General features: G+C 36.8%; 3 protein-coding genes across 17 annotated transcripts in view; 2 read left to right on the top strand and 1 right to left on the bottom strand.

Annotated features, from left to right (window-relative positions):
* The window catches only part of LOC125682093 (elongation factor Ts-like), a 214,259-nt gene extending 196,403 nt beyond the window's left edge, over positions 1–17,856 (top strand). For 14 of the 15 annotated variants that reach the window (XM_056154427.1, XM_048922496.2, XM_048922495.2 and 11 more), the window contains 2 exons: positions 831–941; positions 1,584–2,576. In XM_056154427.1, the coding sequence (XP_056010402.1) occupies positions 831–941; positions 1,584–2,206 (734 nt within the window). In that variant the 3' untranslated portion in view covers positions 2,207–2,576. Of the gene's footprint in view, positions 1–830; positions 942–1,583; positions 2,577–14,397; positions 14,585–14,741; positions 15,000–16,011; positions 16,184–16,618; positions 16,768–16,986 lie in introns of those variants that run through there. The other variant, XM_056154426.1, reaches the window with a different exon arrangement.
* LOC125682086 (uncharacterized) lies at positions 8,329–10,913 on the top strand. The gene has a single exon (XM_056154424.1). The coding sequence runs from the start codon at positions 8,329–8,331 to the stop codon at positions 10,762–10,764; it is 2,436 nt and encodes an 811-aa protein (XP_056010399.1). The 3' UTR covers positions 10,765–10,913.
* LOC125682106 (uncharacterized) lies at positions 10,800–12,826 on the bottom strand. The gene is made up of 3 exons (XM_056154436.1): positions 12,661–12,826; positions 12,167–12,257; positions 10,800–11,957 (listed from the first exon to the last, which is right to left on the bottom strand). Exons 1-3 carry the CDS (start codon positions 12,744–12,746, stop codon positions 11,814–11,816), a joined length of 321 nt encoding a protein of 106 aa, XP_056010411.1. The 5' UTR covers positions 12,747–12,826; the 3' UTR covers positions 10,800–11,813.
* Positions 17,857–21,289: the final 3,433 nt, after the last annotated feature.

The following is a 21,289-nucleotide window of genomic DNA, read 5'->3' as shown; positions in this document are numbered from 1 at the left end:
TTGTGGACACAACTCCTCAGAAACTGATCAACGGATTTTATTCATATTTTGTAGGATTGTTAGTCACCATATGTAGTTGATCATATTGCGCCATCATTTTGATTCGACAAATTTTACAGGAGTTGAGGGACTTTTGTGCTTCAACTTTTTTTTGCGGCGGTGGGGGACATGGCTACGTGTAGCAATCTTGTTACATTCTTGTAACATCTAGGCACCTGATCCCACCTCTGGTGTGTCCAGGGGTCCGTGTTTGCCCAACTATCTATTTTGTATTGCTTGTGGGAGTTATGAGATTGATCACTGTTCGTTTATCTTCACCTTTCATTAGTAAAGGTGGGGCTAAATTTAGGGATAAAATCATAATACATAATATATGGGGAAAAAATCTTCAGAACAGCAAGGCCATGTTAGTCATATTGTTATTGAAGCATCCCAATGTTTTGTGGATTCAAGTTCAGTTAAGTCACAACCCCATGAACCTAGGCTGGGTTTCATAATATGAGGTCAAAATTTTCATGGGATTATAAAGGATAAAGAACTTTTTAAATCTTCTGATGAACATCAGGGCCAAGGTAACTCAGGTGAGCATTGTGGTCCATGACCCCTTGTTAACGATACAAGCATGTCATACATGATGAATTGATGCAAAGAATTAGTGGATTTTATATCATTAGACAATTAGTGGTTATTGTAATTACTCTTGACCTGGTCCACTGGTTAAACTGACCTCAGCCAAACAGGTAGATTTACTTCTTTTGCCAGGTTTTACAAAACATTATGAACAAAGTTTATAAATCAGTTCATATCATGATTTAGGTTATACATTGCAGATAAGAAAGTGGCCATTAATGGCTGCCATCTAGGAAGATTTGGGACCATTCTGAGTGTTGGCAAAACATCAGGAACAGAAAATGAAGATTCTTTGAAAGAACTCACAAAAGGTCTCTGTCAGCATATCATTGCCTCTTTTCCTACTTGTATAGGGAGTTTATCAGATAAACCGTCTGCCAACAAACAGGACGAAACCAGATTGTTGTTCCAGGAGTATGCCCTTAATGAAGATGTGTCAGTAAAAGAAATTTTGGAGGAAAGTGATGTAACACTGAATGATTTTGTTAGATTTGAATGTGGTGAAATATTGCCAGATGAAAGTGTTTGAATTCTTTTAATTTTTCATTTGTAAACTTAGGTAATACAAGCAATTTTATGAAAGACTTGGAGAAAAAAGTAATTGTAGATTTCAACTTTTCTGCTGTTGATGAAATGACAAAAGAAAATAGTACTCTGCATGAAATAGATGGATGTACTGTTGTTTGAGGAAAAAGTCTGTGAAACTGTAATCTGTACCTCAAATCTAGTAAACACTGTTATGCTGTATTAGTTGATGTGATGTATTAAACTTAGTAATTAACTCCTAAATGTTAAATATTAAAACAAACTTTTTTTCAATTATTGAAGTTGAGAGTGTTCAATGTTTTACACTTAAACTTATGCTTGAATAATGAATATGTCTTTTTCAAAGTGTATGTACCATATATATGTAGAACACATCAAGCAATAAAATTAAGTCTATTTTTGTTCAGATCGTGGTGTGACAAGAAGTATGGCATCAGTCTTTTCAACCAGGAAGCAAAAGAAACCTAATTTCCACCTCTCTACTCAGTTCATCAACAAATCTTTAAAATTTGGTCACAGAAATTTTTGCACTTCTTCATTAAAATATAACCAAAAATTGACTCACATCGACAGAAATGGAAAGGCAAAAATGGTTGATGTGGGAAATAAAGAAGAAACGGTCAGAACTGCAGTGGCTTGTGCAACTATTTTTTTGGGAGACAAGGCATTTTCTTTGGTAGAGGCAAACAAATCAAAGAAAGGAGATGTGTTAATTGTTGCACAGTTAGCAGGAATAATGGCTGCCAAAAGGACCAGTGAACTGATTCCCCTGTGTCATAATATTGGACTGAGTAAAGTGTCAGTTGATCTTTCACTGCAGAAAGACACAAAATCGGTGTATATTGAGTGTATGTCAAAAACTGTAGGAAAGACTGGTGTAGAAATGGAGGCCATTACGGGAGCTTCAATGTCGGCTATTGCTGTTTATGACATGTGTAAGGCAGTTGACAAGGAGATGGTGATTTCCAACATTCGACTACTGAGTAAAAAGGGAGGCAAAAGTGGGGATTACATGTTTGTTCTGAAATAAGCTTTACTTTGGAGTCTGATTTATACGTCTATTTCTGTGTTTTCAACAAACAATCAAACTGATAGATGGTGGCGTTGGTTGGGAAAAGCCTTAAAATAGTACCGAGATTGTAACTGCCTGAATCAGCAATCAATTTGTAATACTAATCCAGTAATGATAAAACAGGGTAAAAAAGTTCAAAGATAGAATGTGATAACTAAATAATAATTATGGACTCGATTGTTTTGTCCTTTTAGTGCTGGCTAATCGGGAGAGAGTTGTCGTTTGTTTTTTATATAATAAACATTGTACCTTACTGTAATTTTCATATTTGAACGTATTTGTTATCTATTACAATTGATTAATAAATGACAAAACAGTTCAGAATGTTTAATTGAGATGACTTGAATTTTATAATCGGCTTGCGCATGAGGAAGTGAGAAGAGCGGATCTCGAACGGAAGAAATCATATACATGTGTGTTCACATTATAATAGGTTCAAAGGACCTCCCCACTTTAGCTGTGACATATGACCCCCAATGATTTAGTAAAACAAAGTTTCAATTACAATTTGCAATGCCCTAGCATGTTCAATAATACCTTAACTTAGAGGTTTGACATTTTATTTTACTGAAAGTTCGTCAACATTAAGTCTTTTAAAACCGGGTTTGTCTGATTTTTTATTATTTCTATTGATATTTTAATCGAATGACAGGTTTTTAATGCCTTTGTTTATATCGAGCGCAAGGTTGTCCAGATTTCTTTTTAATCTATTGTAATTCTTTCTTGTAATAAAGAAAACCATATCATTTAATAACTTTTAAAGTGATGACTTATAAACGATGCTGATTGGTTGAAAAATTCGTTTGATTTCTCTGTCAAAATTTCGTTCGGAGTTCATCTGCACTAAGCACGCGAGACTACTTTTCTCTGGAATGCGTCTTCCCCGTTCTAATTTTAGCGCTATTTATAGAACGGGATTTTCCACACAAGCATTATATATAACGAAATGTATTTGTTTGATTTTTGTTTTTCATTGCTATCAAAAATTAGCACAACTAAAGATATGAATAAAATACAAATTAATTTAAAGAAACAACATACATAGGCGATGACGTGGCAGAATAGTCACTTTGATGACGTAGACCACTTACTGGTAGAAGTAGACAGATTACACGAGTTCCCGGTATGAATCGTCTGCTTTACGAGATCGATAACATGACGGAGCAAGTGGCGACTTCTGATCTGGTAAATTCAATGAAATTGAACTGCGTTATATGGGGCTCAGTCAACGAGTGCGTTTTGAACGTTTTCCTCGATATTGAAATGGAGCCGAATTGCATTCCACCGTTCCAACGACACAACCAGTGTTCAACGTCTCCTCCAACACGATGCAGCATAAATCCAGTCACCACTTGTTATCTTCCTTTATATTTAATTCAGCATTTAACCATTGCACCTTTAATTTGACGTATAATCCATTTAAATCTGCACAGTAATTGTTCCTGACCTGAACGCACAGCCATGCCGTTTTGTTTTAGTTTTCATTCTTGCCTATATGTATTCCTACGCGCCATTTCAGAAACTTTTTGATGGGAGAAACTATTTGTTTTTCTATCTTAAAAACATAATTAAATGATAAGAAATAAAACTTAAAATTCTTTGTTTGATGCATGTATCAAACGAAACATTGAACGGAAAACTTTTTCATCAATGCGCTACGCGCATTGATAAAGTTTTCCGTCCAATGTTTCGTTTGATACATGCAGCAAACAAAGAATTATAAGTTTCATTTCTTAAATCCAAAAGGCAAGACTGGACAATCTTGTGTCGGTGATGAAATTCATAATAATCTGCACGCTCTTTTTTTTTTTTTTTTTCTTCTTTTTTTTTTTTTAACGTCTCCATATGAGTGAAAAATTCTCTCGAGAGATGTTAAACAAGATACAATCAATCAACCTACCTCATTTACATGTATTGACCTCATCTTGACTTGCTGAATATCAAACCAGCCACGTAATAATATGTCACGCCAATACTCGAAACACTTGTCAGGTCGCACGGTATTGTCGACTTCATGTATACATACCAAATGAGGAGTGGGGGCAGCCCCTCCCTCTTCCTATTGTTTCGTCCCTGTGTTATTTGGAGAATACACATTTCATCTCTCTATCTTTCTCGCTCTTTCATGCTGCCTACAGACAATTTATACTGTGGCAGCATGGAAGACTTGGAATTGGTGTCCGCATGATAATTCCTAGCTGCTGTGTATGGACTATAAGGGACAGATTTCCAGACCAGTGTGGATAATATGTAGGATTTATTCCTTCCCGTTTAGGATGATTTTATTTGCACTGTGTAAAGGACTTCAACTTAGATTCAATAAAATTGAAATTCAAATTATATGTTAAATATTGGGGGGGGGGGGGGTGCTATTCAGATTGATGCACATCAGATTGCATGTATCATACTGTGGAGTAGCTCACAATAACCCCCTGGGATCACATCTTTTGCTACCGAAGGGTTTATGATCCACTTTGCTTCCCTACAAGAGAAGAGGAGCGGATTGTAAACCCTTGCATAGCGAAGATGCTGGAATCATTAATTTATAATTTTGGTAAAGGACTACCCACTCCATCTAAATATCTATTTAGTATCAATAGCATTAAAAGAAGATATTATTTAAATGTTTTACACATACACTATGTATACCAAATTTGTTCCTGCCCTGGAGACAAATCCTAAATCCTGGAATTTGAAAGCTTCAATGATTTCATAAATAAAAATGCATAATTAGATTCAAATGTGTGAATAGCAGCTCTTAACAAAAGATTGATCAAAATGGGTTATATTTGCCTAGTGGAAAATCGTCAAAAACTGTTGACATGAACTGAGGAAAATCCCTACATGTTTGACCTACATAGAGTAGATTCAATGTACATGTAGTGCAATGATCATTGTGCAAAGGACTTATGGGATTGTTGATCAAAGAGTGAATATATCAAATACAAACGGTCCGCAAGGCAGAGCATATCCCTCGCAATGTGCATCCACAAATTTCTAATATGAAGTAGTGACCTTCACCTTTATATCCCAAATCCAATTAGTTTTCTATTGATAACCAAGCTACAAGAAAGGTGAAAATAACGAACAGTGATCAATCTCATAACCCCTAGAAGCAATACAAAATAGATAGTTAGGCAAACACGGACCCCTGGACACACCAGAGGTGGGATCAGGTGCCAAGGAGGAGTAAGCATCCCCTGTCGACCGGTCACACCCGCCGTGAGCCCTATATCCTGATCAGGTAAACGGAGTTATCCGTAGTCAAAATCAGTGTGCCAAGAACGACCTAACAATTGATATGAAACACGTGAGACAGCATTTGACCCAATGATAGGTTGTATTGACGAACTAAACTAGATCGTTATAACAACCATAGAATTTGCGAAATGCTGACTTCAATCGAGAATGTTGAAACCCCTGTACCATCAACTTGCTTGCCTCGATTAAAAACTTACCATACGCAGAACAAGCTCTTGCGTATCGAATCAGTTGAGAGATATAAACACCATATGCAGGTGATGGAATATTGCTACATAAATATGGGAAGTTGACGATGGGGAAGCTGAAATCATCCCGTTTGTCATACAGTTGAGTTGTCAGTTTGCCGTTTTAATGTCTACTTTCAATAAAATATCTAAGTAAGAAGCAGAAGTTGACGACTCTGTGGTGTCTTTTATTTCGAGCTCACAGTGATATATCGAATCGACATATGAATTAAAGTTATTATTGTTTGGTGTTTTTTTTTTTATCTTTTAATTCAATATCAACAAATATATAAATCATTCATCAACATTATTTCAATGTTCTACATATTCAAATATAAGTTATATATCGATGAATTTGTAGTGTAATATATAATACAATTTTATGCAATAGAGTTTACAATAGTTAGATTGAATTGTCAAGTCATACTATTCATAAATACACAAAAAACAAAACTATTGTTTACCACATGAAAGGCTACCTTCGTTTACAATGTACCTGTAAGGCACACTACCACATACACCAAGAGTCCAATTGCCTCCAGGTAAACAAAATGTGAAGGAGTCGTCTCCCTCCACATCGGGCCTCTCATATACAAAATTCAACTCAAGAAGTATCAAAAGTTGTACAAACTTTCTTAAATATATTTTTAATACATATATTTGAATACGATTTTTCTGCAATGTATTGATATGTACATGTATTTAAAGCCCGTTTAACTGAGATATATAAATTTTCACTGTTACAAGAGGTTTCAGTCTACATTTCATTTTATATTTATAAATCTTCAGTGCAATGAAAGAAATAAAAATATTAAGAGCCTCTGATAGATTTGTTTCATTATAAAAGCGTAAGACGATATGTTTCCAAGAAATATCAAGTTTTAGTACATTATTAATCCTTTTCCATATTCTTTTGGACGTTCTACAGGCATATATAAGGTGTTCTATGTTTTCAATTTGTAAATGTCAGCAATTTTTGCCTAAATTTTTTGTTTTGTCATTTTGTTTAATGGTAGAATAATTATATTTACTACATGTATTAGCACGCAGTAGAATTGTGCATTCCGGAACTGTTCATTTTTATCGGTTCCGTGTTTAGTGTTTATTTACGCATTGTCGAGCATGTACATTGAAATAACGTAACACACAACGTGCGATATCCACTTTTGGGTTTTGTTTTCTTTTGTTTACATTAGGCATAACTTTCTAGCAGTTTGGCCAGAGAGAGAACAAGGTAATTTGATGTCTTATTATATGAGTTTATTGTTAATGTATGATTTTCTGCACCAGATTTGATATTAGGCCTACATGTTCTGTAGTATCGTGTAGTTTACACATGGCGCGCATTGTGTGACGTGTATGTTAAATCGTCCATGAGATTTGCTGTACTTAGTTATGTAGCTTTGTATATCTATTTTGCAAACGTTTTACCATGATCTAACTAATTAATGAACATATTACAATACACAAATACTACAGTATTGAGCATCAAGCCTATGCAGAGAATTTTGATTGTTTACAAATTAGAGTTATCTCCCTTTGTCCAGTTTATACATGATTTGAAGCCTAAATGTACTTGAAGAATTTAGTATGAAAATATGTAGTTTTCTCTAAGTCATGTCAATTAATTGAATGTGAATGTCATTTTTCTAGTCAATATTATTCTAAGTGTTTATAACTTTACTAGTCAAGTGTGATGATTTGTCACATTATTTTGTCGCATAACAATGTGTATACATTATGCATCATTTGTATGTTTCAGTTCTTACGTTGATGAATAAACGACAACCCTTCATCATCAGTCTTTGAACTTCATTGATAAACTGACCAGAGCTGCTACAGTAAGAACTTGCCTCACATCAACACATCAAGATGTCAACAGATAATCATAATGGTAACACTGAAGGTGATACAACGCCCAGTGTGGTGAAAGATGAAACAACTGCTGATCAAGACTCTAAATATGAAACAGATCTGCCATCTGACAAAATTGATGATTCGAATTTGAACTCAGATACTCTCAGGAAGTCAGAACGGGTGCCAAGGCCTACAGAGAAAATGATTGACTTCAGGAATGAGGAGGCAGTAAAACGGGAAAAGAGATTTTTCCTCCATTATGAAAGATGGAAGAAAGAAGTTAGGGAGGGTAGATCCATTCTTAGAAGTGGCACAGATGAGGGAAATGTAGAAAAATTTCTAGACACTGTATGAAGGTTCGAAAGGGAGGTTGTGTGTGCCTTCGAGCATTACAGAAGCATTCAAGTCCCAGACCCACAAATCTTGAGGAAGGTTGATGCATGTGTTTCTGTTTCAAAGGATTTAATCCGTTTACTTAACGATATAATTTCTGGTGTTGAGGACACATGTTCTATAAATCCACTGTCAAGAAAACACAACGCATTTGCTGGATCAGTTTTTAGTGACTGGAGTCTCAACACAGGAGACAGTGATTCAGTGAAAACTAAACTTTCAAATAAACTCATTGATGCAGCTGCAGATTTAGCTACAAGGAAGGTGGAGTTAGAATCTATAAGAATAGAACAGGAACATGAGGCCAAATTTGAGGCACTACAGCTTGAACACCAGAAACTTATGGAGGAACGGAGCAGAGAAAGGAAATTAATTGAGGCAGAGAAGTCTCTGGCATTAGCTGAGGTAAAAGTGAACACCTATTCCAAGTTTATGCAGAGTGAATTTGACACTGTAAAACCACACAGCAATTCTTACTCTCCGATCTTATTCAAAGGCGTGTCTGTATGTGCACCGTCATATCCCACACCTGTTGTAAGTCAACCATCTTATCCTGACAGTGTGCCCATGTCAATAACATTAAATAGTAATGCTCCAGCATTTCAGCCGAGATATACATTGTCCTCAAACAATGTGAACTTTCCGCCAAATCAACAGACTACCCGTGTCCAACAGCAGTCTGCAACGGCATATGCTCCACGTCAGCCTTCTCATATACCATATGTTTATCAGCAGCCAACTAATTTGTCATACACAGAGCAACCTACTGTCACCACCAATGCACCTGAAACCAATGCAACAGTGTCCAATGATTCAGTGATGAACAGCTTGGCCAAAGTGTTTGCGGATTCCGTGAATCTTAACAGACTTCCGGTTCCTGAGCCCTCAGTCTTTACTGGAGATCCCCTACGATTTGTGGAGTGGAAAACAGCCTTCTACGCACTTATAGAACGAAAGGGAATTCCTGAAGAGGAAAGACTATTTTACCTTAAGAAGTATGTTGCAGGTGAAGCTTTACAGGTCATTGATGGATACTTTTATATTGGAAGCAGCTCAGCATATGATAGTGCAAGAAAGGTTCTGGAGGATCGTTATGGACATCCATTTGTCGTACAGAAAGCATTCAGGAAGAAACTGGAAAACTGGCCAAAAATTGGTGACAAGGACTCGAGAGCATTAAGAAATTATGGTGATTTCTTAAAGGCCTGTCTGGACGCTACTCCTCAGATTCCAAGCTTACAAATATTGGACGACTGTACTGAGAACCAAAAGCTGATGTCAAAGTTGCCAAGTTGGGCTGCCCTCAGGTGGAACCGCCAAGTTCAAGAAACTATTGACTCCATTGGGAATTACCCAAAGTTTTCTGCCTTTGTTGGGTTTGTTATCAAAGAGACAAGAATTGCGTGCAATCCAGTTTCATCTCTGCATGCCCTCCATGAATCAGACAATAAGGTTATCAAGGACTCAAAGTGCACTAATCGAAAGGCAAGTGTGTTAACAACTGCACTACATGATCAAGGTAAAGACGCTACAGCAGATCGCAGAGTTTGTGAATATTGTGGCAGGGATGGACACTGGATTTTTAAATGTGAGAATTTCTTGTCACTTTCCATTGACATTAAACGAGCCTTCATACGAAAGAAAAACTTCTGCTTTGGCTGTCTGCGTAAAGGACACAGAAATAAGGACTGCAAACGGAAGCATGTCTGTGACATCTGTAAGGGGAAACATCCTGCATGTCTCCATGAAAGGGAACCTCCTTTGAAGAAGCAAACCTCACAGGATGACACAGTAGTCAATCAAGCAACTTCTCTACATGTGAATAGAGGAAATAGAAAGTCTAACGGCACATCAATGATCGTTCCAGTATGGGTATCAACAGTGGACAACCCAACGCATGAAGTGTTAACGTATGCCCTTCTAGATGCACAAAGTGACACTACATTTATCTTGCAAGAGACATTGACTTCCCTTCATGCACCTAGTAAACTAGTGCGTCTTAGTCTATCCACCATGACATCTCAGAATAGTGTCATTGACAGCTGTCGAGCATCAGATCTTCAAGTAAGAGGATTCAACTCATCAAGCCATATAAAGATCAATAATCTTTATACCAGAGACTTCATACCAGCTGATCGATCACATATTCCTGTGAGAGACACCATCAAGGACTTGCCTCATTTACAGGAAATAGCCAACGAACTACCTCCTCTCCAATCCTGTGAAATTGGTTTGCTGATTGGTTACAATTGTCCCCAAGCCCTTGCGCCTGTCAAATTATTACGTGGAAGGGACAACGAGCCATATGCTGTGAAAACGTCACTAGGATGGAGTGTGGTGGGCTATTCAACAGAAGCAACCGACAATGGATTACATATAGGCTACAGCCATCGTACTTCCGTGAAGGAAATACATATTTGCTCACCAAAGGATGTGATTAAGGTCTTAGAATCAGACTTTGCACATGATAAACGAGAAGATGCAAAATTCTCACAAGAGGACATCCAGTTTCTAAATTTTATGGAAAATGCAATCAAGGAACGAGAGGACACGCACTTGGAAATGCCTCTTCCCTTTAAGAAACGACCTACATTACCAAACAACAAAGTACTCGCATTGCTACGCTTGAAACACTTAAAACGCTGCCTTAGCAATGACTCGAAGTATTATGAACACTACAAGAAATTCATGAATGATGTCATAGACAGAGAGGACGCTGAACTGGTAACATTGAACGAAACAACCAACGTGTGGTATATTCCTCATCACGGAGTCTGACTCATCACCCTAGAAAACCAGACAAACTTCGTGTTGTATTTGACTGTTCAGCCAGATTCAAGGATCATTCCCTTAATGAACATTCAACTTTCAAAATAAACTTCTTAAAATAGATGTTTAAATATCATACATAAAGACTAGTTAATGTCAAATCTTTCCTTTCATTCATTTATGCAAATACCTGAACTAGCTGGATGTCAATCACAATTCCTTTTTCAAGGTCAATAATGCTGTAGGAGCCAAACTTGGCACAGTGACCAGGGGAGTCAGCTCGCCCATCTCCACCAACAATCAGTGGCTCCCCTCGTTCCACCGCTTGCCTGGCATACGTCTCCTGGTGTATGTTCCACACACGAGCAATGACAGGAAACAGCACAGATGCCTGGTGGGAATAAAATGTTCTACTTGTTATGGTTGCAACCCCCATGAACTGCAGAACCCGCAGAACTTTAGCAGCAAGGGCTCCAGAGAACAGAATGCTGGCAGATAATCCGAGGTTTCCTGCCGGAATGTTTCCAAGGGAGGGCTGGCTACTCCATTGCCAAGTAAATCCACAGAATTCACACTCTGCACTAATCCTGGCCATCGTCCCTATCACCTGATGAACAGTGGCTGTGGCGTGTCTATGGCACCTCTTGCAGCTACTGAATAGCTCCAACAACTTCGATCTGGACACTATAAACCTTTCTTCATCCAGTGGGTTGTAGGGCTTTTCATTGCTAAAACACTTCAAATTAAACTGATTATGTAGCTTAGGTTTTCCTTAGTACTTCAACTGATAGGATTTTTCAGACACTTTTTTCAACAATAGATATATAATGTTGTTTTGTTTTAATAGAAAATAGTTCAGAATTACACAATCAATTTTTTTTTAATTTCTACAACTTCAATCTGAATTTACTTAGAATGCTAATTCCCCCCCCCCCCCTCAACTAAACACTCGAATTCTCACAGAATGCAAAATAGAGCTTACTTATTATTATGGATATGAGAATCATCTGAACTGTCACAGCCACTAGATGGCTCATACAGTGAGGCAGCCTCACTCCCTACTTCCTCTGTTGACTCTCCCCCACTTGACAAATCCAGGACAGGAACTGCTGCTGGTGGTACTTGTGGAGTGGGCAAGTCATCCCTGCCATTAAATTGTATACCAATGCTGCGAACACGTGGTTGGAGATTAACTTGCAGCCCTGGAGAGTAAAATGGCCATTAACAATCTGCCCAATTGTAAAAAGTGACTTTTTTCGAGTAACAAAATACAAAGATTTGTATTAAAATTTCTATTTTATTTAAAACTTTTTATTGTGTTTCTGGTTTTTTTAAATTGTAAGAAAAACATGAACTGTTCATAGAATCAATTCACTGATATAATATATTGTCTGTAAACATTAAATTTGACCTTTCTCTTTATTCTTTGCAGCCACTTGGATCTTAACACTGCGTTTCCTAGGTTCTTCTGTCTGACAGGCCATTGATATGCTACTCTCTTCCTAAAATAGATATAAATATTGAGTATTCTGTAGAATATGCAAATGCAAACACTTTTTAAACAATTTTAACTAGTTTTACTGTTTCAGAAATGTTTGATTTATTAACCTACATTTGAAAACAGATTTCTGTTTTGACAATTTTCAAACATGATCTATAACCATTTCCAATCAATTGTTATAGAAATATGTGGAAATTGTTATTTGTGAAATTCTCCTACAGAGTTTAAACTTTAAGAATTATACCATTAGCCACGCGGGTTCCGGGATTTTGCTATTTCGGAACCCACCGAAGAATTTTGTAGCCCACCAACTCAAATAATGTAAAATAGTCTCACTATCAATATTTATATATATATGTTCATCAGTGTTCATTCCATATCAACATCAAGCAAATCATTCCAACCTCACTTTCCTCGAACCATGGACAGGGCTGGGAATTAACATATGCCCGTCAGTCTGTGACTGGTTAAACGTCTGGCGGACTGACATTCATCTGTTTTAGTCAGTCCGATGGGACTGGTTAAATTTCTAAAGCATCATTTTGGAAAATGTATTTATGAATATGGATTATCACAATACCGAACCCGATATAAAATACTTTTTTGAAAAGAAACTGTACTGACCATGTGGGTTACCAAGATTTCAATTGTACTCGCTCAACCCAAATTTCACTTGCATTTGGTGAGTGAACAGGTGTTAAGTTTAAACCCTGGTTTAAATTGATTTATGTAAACAGGAATACCTGAATGGGTGCTTGCTGACTCTCAACACGCTCTTGTAGGTCTTCCTCTACTGGTATTTCTGTATTGTTGTCACACAGCAACTCTGTCAGTATCTATAATGAACCAATGCAACAATTGTTACAAGTGTAACCACATCCTTGAGGAAATGCAGTACTAAGTCTAGGAAATTCTGGGTGGGGATCTGGACACCCCCCCCCCCCCCCCCCCCCCCCCCCCCTCCCCCCCCCCCCCCCACTTACGCGAATCCTCAATCTGAGCAGGAAAGCAACAATGAAGCAAGAAACGTAGAAAACATAAGCATGCATCCCATCTCAATTTTTTTTGCCTAATGAAAAAAAAATGTTTTACTGAGTACCATAGTCTAAGATAAGGAATAATGAATTGACAAGCAACTCATATAGATCCTTAGCTAAAAATTTACCTACACTCAAATTTTTGCAAGTATAGTAAATTAGTAATTAATTACGAAGATGAGATTCAACAAATAATCAGATAGGTATGCAATTTGCTTATGAGACAGGTGCATTGTACCCACTGCACTTCTGTGTCACTGTCTCGCCTCACTGATGCGTGAAGTCCAGCAATTCATGAAGTCAAAATAAAGGACATCTTTGTATTTAACATGTTACTGTACATTGATTTATATTGTTTCAAATGGTAAATGGAAATGATTGCACTAGACATTGGCTACTTTCAGCTAGACATGTACATTGTTTATAAAGTTATAAAGTTGAAACCTGCATCGCTGTGGGAATAATACTTCTGAGTGTGTTTGATTAAAAAAAAAACAACAACAAAGAACAGAAAAGAAAATTACCATGTTTTTTGCGCGCTTTGCATATGCTCTTCGTTCGGCCTGGGGGGGGGGGGGGGGGGGGGTCGTGAGCTGAGGAGACTGAAGAAAGGCGTCGTTGAGTTCATTCCTCTTCCACTTAGGATATATCGATGGCACAGATCCCTTACGAAGACACTTATTCGCAGGATTGCCGAAGTCTTTCATCAGCGAAAAACGGGCCTCGTAGCAATCCTCGTTAAAATGTTCGCTACAAATCACTGTGTACTGCGATGGCCCAGGCCAGTCTGCCCTTGTTAACTTTACAAAACGAACCCAGGCTGCTCGCTGACGCTGATCTTTCGGGAAAATATGCACCGAAACTCCATCTACTTGTATTTTGCTACAACCTGCCACAACGCACATCCGTCCTTTATTCTTACTAGCCATTTCGATGTTATAATCACTACCGAGCTCTACCAATTTTGCATTGAGAATGGCGCCAATGATGTTAGTTGACGTCACTTCCGGTAGAGCCCGTTTTCGTTATCGTAAAGGTGTGGATTAGCAGTGTGAGATGTGGTTTACTTTTTCTCCTTATTTATATTGTTATACAATTTTGTAGAGTAATGAAGTAAAGAATAGTAATGGTATGGAGAAAAGAGGTCTCGAGCGTGCTGTTGACTGGGTAAAAAATAACGATCTGGAGATAGGGACGATCGTGACTGACCGCCATCTACAAATCCAGAAGTGGATCAGGGAAAATTTACCCGAGACCACTCATTACTATGATGTGTGGCATGTTGCTAAAGGTAATATTTTTAATTGTTCACTTTGATTTATGCTTGCAACATTTGCAGACATTTACTAGACACATAGCTATGCATGCTTAATTATTTGAAGTTTGGAGAGAACTGTAGAAAATATGCATTGAGAATTATCTGAGTTTGTCCTGTTTATTCAATGTAGGTTTAAAGAAAAAAGTCCTGGCTACCGCCAAACAGAGTGAATGTGGACAGCTATCGAAGTGGAGCAGGAGCCTGACAAATCACCTATATTGGGTAGCAACCTCTACACCTAATGGGGATGGGGACTTGATGTGGGCAAAGTGGGAATCCGTTGAAAACCATGTTCACAACAAGCATGAGGGACACAATGAGCTATTCCCATCGTGTGCCCATGGCATGCTTTATGGTGACGAACGAAAGAAGAAGTGGATAAAACCAGGTAGAACCACTTGTTAAAATTTTAGATCACCTAAGTTTACTCGAATGACCTATTGCAATTGGTCTGCGGTCGTCGTCCTTCGTCATGCGTTAACAATTGAACATTTTTTACTTTTTGATGTCTACCATGCCAATTCTTTTCAACTTTGGTATGTAGCATTTTTTGAACAAGGTGGACATAAATTGTAAATTTAAGGATTCCTGCACTCCTGGAGTCTTAGGGGCAGGACAAAAACTGCCCAAATTTGACAAATTTTCTTTATATCCACATGTGTGAGAGAAAAACTAAATACATAGTAATGTAGAACAGGAAAGCCTCTACCAAAATTGTAACTTTCATGATCTCCAGGGTAGGGGTTCTGAATCCAGGACAAGACCAAATTTGGTATAGAGTTTTAAACATTCAAAAGACATCCTCTTTCATGCTATTGATACTAAATTGCAAATAACAGATATTTAGAATGATTGGGTAGCCCATTAAGTTGTAAATTTGATGATCCCTAGGTCAGGGGTTCAGGTCCTAAGGTGGGGCCATATAGTGAAAATGTATTAAATATTGGGAAATCTCCTCTACTCCCATATACATTCGCGAAAAACTAAACGCATGATTTTAACGTCTATGAGAATCTCTAACTTGTGAAGTTTATGACTCCTGGCCCTTTGGTGGGGTCAATATGGACACGCAGTGAAAATGTATTAAATCTTAGAAATTTTTCTTCTTCTACTTCCATACAGAACTGAGAAAAACTAAATGCATGATTATGATGTCCATAAAGCTCTCTACCTGTATTGTGAAATTCATGGGTTCAGGCACCCCGTATGGGCTATGATCCTTAGGTGCCCCATTAAGGCCTGTGGGCCTCTTGTTCTTTGCATAGGTCTGTTGATAATTAAACATTTTCTTTTGTCCGCATTTTATTATGGTTTTTGTAAAAGTGTTGAGCCTTATTAAAAACTGCGAATGTTTAATGATTTCATTTTTACTAATTTTTTCTTATATCATTTTCAAAAAGGATCAAAAGCAAGTGAGAAGATTAGTGACATCATCTTGTCCAATCGGATGAAAAGGGACATTCCCAAGCTATCCCCATTGTACCAGACATCACAGATAGAGGCATTCCATAGTACTGTCAACCACTTTGCCCCCAAAATGGTGGCCTTCTCTTACTATGGCATGTACTGCAGGTATGTTTATGCTTCAGAAATTTCATGAATGTTCAATAACCCATCTGCTTGTATATTTTATGTAAGGACAAATAAAATCAATTGATAGATCAACAACCCCGCCCGCCCCTCAAAAAAGGGAGTCACCTCGATTTTTTTTTATTTTCGCAAAATTTACAATTTCAAACAAACTTGCTTCCCAGTGACATGAGTGAATGATTAAAGTCACAGAATGTTGGTTTTGTATCTTCTACCAAGGATTCTTTGAATTTTAACTTGATTAACACTGTGATGTCTTTTGTCATTAATTTTTTTTCTCGGGAAATATATATTAAAAAATAAAATCCTTCCATCTGCCCCATATTTTTTGTGCTCCTGTATGATAATCTACTAATTAAGTTGAATTGACCAAAGCATGTTTAAAGATAAGTAATTTTATAGCAATATTGTTTTAAGGTTGATCGTTGCTGCTCTCCATTTCAATGAAAATACTTCAAGAGTGCAGGCTGCTACAAAGGAAGGGAACATGCAGTTCAAGATCAGCTTTCCCAAGTTTAAGCATGGAGAGTACAGTGTGCGAAAGAGAACTGTAGATTCAACATATGGTACTACAACAATACTCCTTTCCTCTCCTCTTTTTCTCTCTCCCTCTCTTGACTAATGTGAATGCCTAAATAAAGTCTATATATATATACCAATAAAATAGAAACAGTATAAAGAATTTAAAAAATTTAATTTGAATTTATGGAAAACAATGAGCACCTAGAAGAGTAGAAATTAAGATTCTCATATGACACAGTTATTGCATATTGACTTCATTTCAGGGTATGTAACTTCATTGATGACCGAGACATTCACATCCATGGAAGCTTCAGTTGATGCTACATCACCCCATCAACCACCTGTCTCCTGCTTGCCAGAAATACAGCCACCACCGCTTTGCAGTAACTTTGTGCATCCTGAAAAAAGTGAGGCAGTGCAGCATTTCAGATCTCGTTTTATGAGGAAAGAGACACCAGTATAGAAGAGAAGTGTGATGAACATGTGCGATGAACAAAACTTTATCACGTCCATCATGTATATAGTTGTGTAGTATATTGCATATGTAAATAACTTAGTATTAGATTGCTTTATTTTTAGTGTCATAGTATGTAGCTATAGTGTAAATAATTCCCCTTGTATAGTCATTAAAGACATGGAAACATGTAAGCAGGGCCCACATCCCATTCCTGGGTGCAGGATTTATTTTGTAGCTGATGCTTTCATTGATTTAAATTATTCTAATTAAAAAATAGATATCTTTACAGATATTTTTTATTTTTAGTGTTCTTTTTCGTGCTTATGTTTTTAGCTTTTGTATAATATTATAAATATTTTTTTCATCATGAGTAATATTGCTTTTTTTAAACTTTTTAAAAAATGTTTTACTTTGAGTCAAATTATGCTTACTCATTCTGGGTCTTGATATCCGTGATACTCCTCTGAGCTGAATGTCTCACGGATCTTTGTTACTGCACAGGAGGGGAGGGGAACTCGAACACTCTTTCCTAAGTAGCCCCAACACCAACGAGCTAGTTGACGATATGCGGTATATCTGTTTCTCCTATGATAAAAATGTATAAATTGTTACACAACTGAATACACCACTTTTGTTGAATTCCTATTAATTATTGATAATAAAACATCATTCTTACTCATTCATGCTGTTCTGTATATCTCCATACTGAGAACGATACTGGTAGTATGCAGTCTCCAGGACAAAGACGTCTAGACAAACAGTCTGGAATCCAGGATGTCTTGTAATGCAGGTTAACTATAAGACTCAATTTTCTCGACAATCTGTGGAATTTCAGAGCAGCATTTGCTTTCTAATGCTGTGGGCATGGGTGTCCATGATCCACAATTGCACCTAAAATTGTAATTGCATTATCAACATGTATTACTGAATCATTAGTTAATGAAGTATTTGCTATGAATTAATTTCATGAAGACAAATAGAAAAGCAGGTAAAATATTACATGGCAGCTTAATTACATGATTACCAGGTGCAGCACTCTCTTTATTTAGCTATTTCCTTGATGTCAATACAACACATTGTAAACAAAAAAATAATTCTTAAACTGATCCTTCAGTATTTTGATTGTTGAGGATTATTTTAAAAGTTGTTGAGCAACATTTATCCAATCATCAGAATAAAATAAAAGTTAACAAGGATCAAAATAATAATGGATTGGCAATCGAATTCCAAATTGTAAAGTCATCATACTTATCCACGGGGTTTTGACACAGTATGAGCAAATGGGTACTATTATACTATAATATATACCCATTTCCTCATATTTTGTCAAAACCCTGTTATCTACATGTATGTTTCAACGCACACAGGGTAGTGGACAGTTAACAACACAGAAGAAATTTTCTTTTCATTAACATTCTTAGAATGATTGACTTTTTGTAATGAACTCTAATCAGGACAGTGTTGTGGTCACTTCAAAGTAAAAACACGTTCAAAAATTGTCATGCGACTTCTTGGCTACACTTAAGAAATTCAATCTAATCTAGCTTAATCAAGCTATTATAATTACGTTTATAATGAGAGCTAAATGAAGAAATTGTGCTGGACCTGATCAATGGCCAAACGTTTTCAATAGCGTGGATACAATTATTTTTTTTCTACACGCATAAGCTGTGAAGTTATAAAGTTTTTATATATATTTTATCAATTTAATTACATGGGTAACAAATAAAAGATAGGGAAAGTTGTACCAATCTGTATTTTCTAGTCTGCTCTGGTCGTCGACTTCGTCTTCGCTTGAACCATCCGATTCGCTAAGATCAGTCGCTTCAAGTTCAAACCGATATGGGACTATGTCCTGCTGATGTTCCTCGTGTTCTTCTTCGAAGGATGATATCTCAGATGACATGTGTAGGTCAATATCGGACGAAGAATCCGAGGTTACGCTGTTATCGTTTACAGTTGCCATTTCAAAGCTGATGTAAAATGACGTCACGCAAGTATTTTGCTAATAATAGTACAACCGGAAGTTGCCTTGATTGGTTTTAATCAGGTGCGAAAATCGACAACTTTGAACGGGAATAATTTCCTTATCGCCGCTATATTGACTGTAAAATTTTGGGATATTGACTTTCGTGTTATTCTACACGAATTAATCAAAACTTTGACTTTGACTTCACGGACTCTTTAACTTGAAACGTGTACATGCCAATCATTGAGCTTATGAATTTCAACCTATATACCTTTAAATGTGACATTTCTTTTGGAAATCCAAGGGATTTGGTGGGAGTGTAAATGTCAGCAATTTTTGCCTAAATTTTTTGTTTTGTCATTTTGTTTAATGGTAGAATAATTATATTTACTACATGTATTAGCACGCAGTAGAATTGTGCATTCCGGAACTGTTCATTTTTATCGGTTCCGTGTTTAGTGTTTATTTACACATTGTCGAGCATGTGCATTGAAGGTATCACACCGGTAATTGTCAATGAACTTAGTCAATTGTAGTTCCATATATTCAAAGAAATATTTTTTTCCTTGCGCGATTTTTCTCATTTCCTCTTCTTCTTTTCTCTTAATTTTTGCACCCCTGATTAGGAAATTTTGTGTAATTTGTAGAAATAACCAAGTGTATACAAAGGAACTATTTGCTGTTGGTAGCTGAGGCTATTTCCTGAGGTGTACTCCGGCTGTTGACACACATGTGAAAAACACGTGGATTTGAGGGTAGTCTTGTTTGCGGGTAATTTATTTTCGAAAATGCCGCGTAGGGTGGTGTTTTTCTGGTGTCGGCAGACGAGATAGGTAACATAGAACGTTTCTGACTGCGTTATTCGGCATCAATTCTGTAAACTGATTTTTAATGAATTTTTTTCCTTTATAGTAATATATAGTGAAAATAATTACCGATGTGATACCTTGAAGGAAGTCGTGAATTTCACAATTTCCCATTTTTCTCAGTCCTTTCCCTTTTCATCGGCTCAAAATCAGCACAGGATATCAAAACAAGAGGTTTGAAAAACAAAACGGTGTTTTAATAGGTCATTCAAGAAACATGACGCAATACACAATGCGAAATATCAATTACATCTAAATACGTATCAACAACGTATTTTTTGCTTTATACAGCTAGAAAATCGTAAATATTTGTATAAACACCCATCTACATAGCATACACCGGCGGGTTTAACACTTAACACATCCAAAAGACGTATCAAAATTTCACATCGATTTTACAATACGCATATTGCACAATAACACCTCCCCCTCCTCCTGCCTTGCGCAACAGTTAGATGGACTTTCCTTGACATTCATAAGCATCACACATAACTCTATGACTTCTTGATTCAATGTCTTTATCGTAAATTAACCCAATTAAGAGATTTCGTATTTCTGCGTAGAGTTTAGAAATTTTATTTTATTTTTAATTTTATGTCCTAAAGAGAAATTCAGATAATTCATGGTAAATGCCCGTCAAGGTCACTCATATGAACATCAAAATGTCTCCTTAACACAGAAGATTTCAAATTATTCGTTTTAAGGGCCCAACACGCGAAGCAATATTTCTGGCTCGATTTACGACAGTCCCTTCCGTAGCAGGATATCAAGGCTCTGACGGCGTAGGCCATAATTCTATTGCCGTCTTCTAAAGCGTTGACCAAAAATTTGTGTTCTGTTCTGCATATTAAGTTTGTCACTAGATATTCTTACCGTTTTGAGCATTTTGAACACTTACAATTCAACACCACTATACTTAGCGCCTTTGATATTTGGCCTACATCTTCTTTGGAACCAAAATTTAGGAAATGTTTCATCTAAAAAAAATTGTAATGAACAGTTACATGGATGATTTCTGTATGATTTGTGTACACGTTTTAAAACGTCATATTATCCAGTCAGACTTTAGTCTTATTTATTTGTTTTAACCAGTATTTAGTCTTAATGTGTTACCCCTGCTTTGAAGAAAGGCTAAATACGCACAACCCCTGACAGATTAGCGGGTCATTATCTGAAACACTAATCACCCGTGAGTATCAACTTGGTTTAATCTGTTAAGCGTAATTAACGGGCTCTTCTAGGATACCAAATTGACCAGATGCAGATTCCATTAT

This window comes from Ostrea edulis, chromosome 2 (assembly GCF_947568905.1).
Source record: "Ostrea edulis chromosome 2, xbOstEdul1.1, whole genome shotgun sequence".
Lineage (NCBI taxonomy): Eukaryota > Metazoa > Mollusca > Bivalvia > Ostreida > Ostreidae > Ostrea > Ostrea edulis.
The sequence above is the reverse complement of the archived record's forward strand: the minus strand, read 5'-3'. Positions and strand labels throughout refer to the sequence as shown.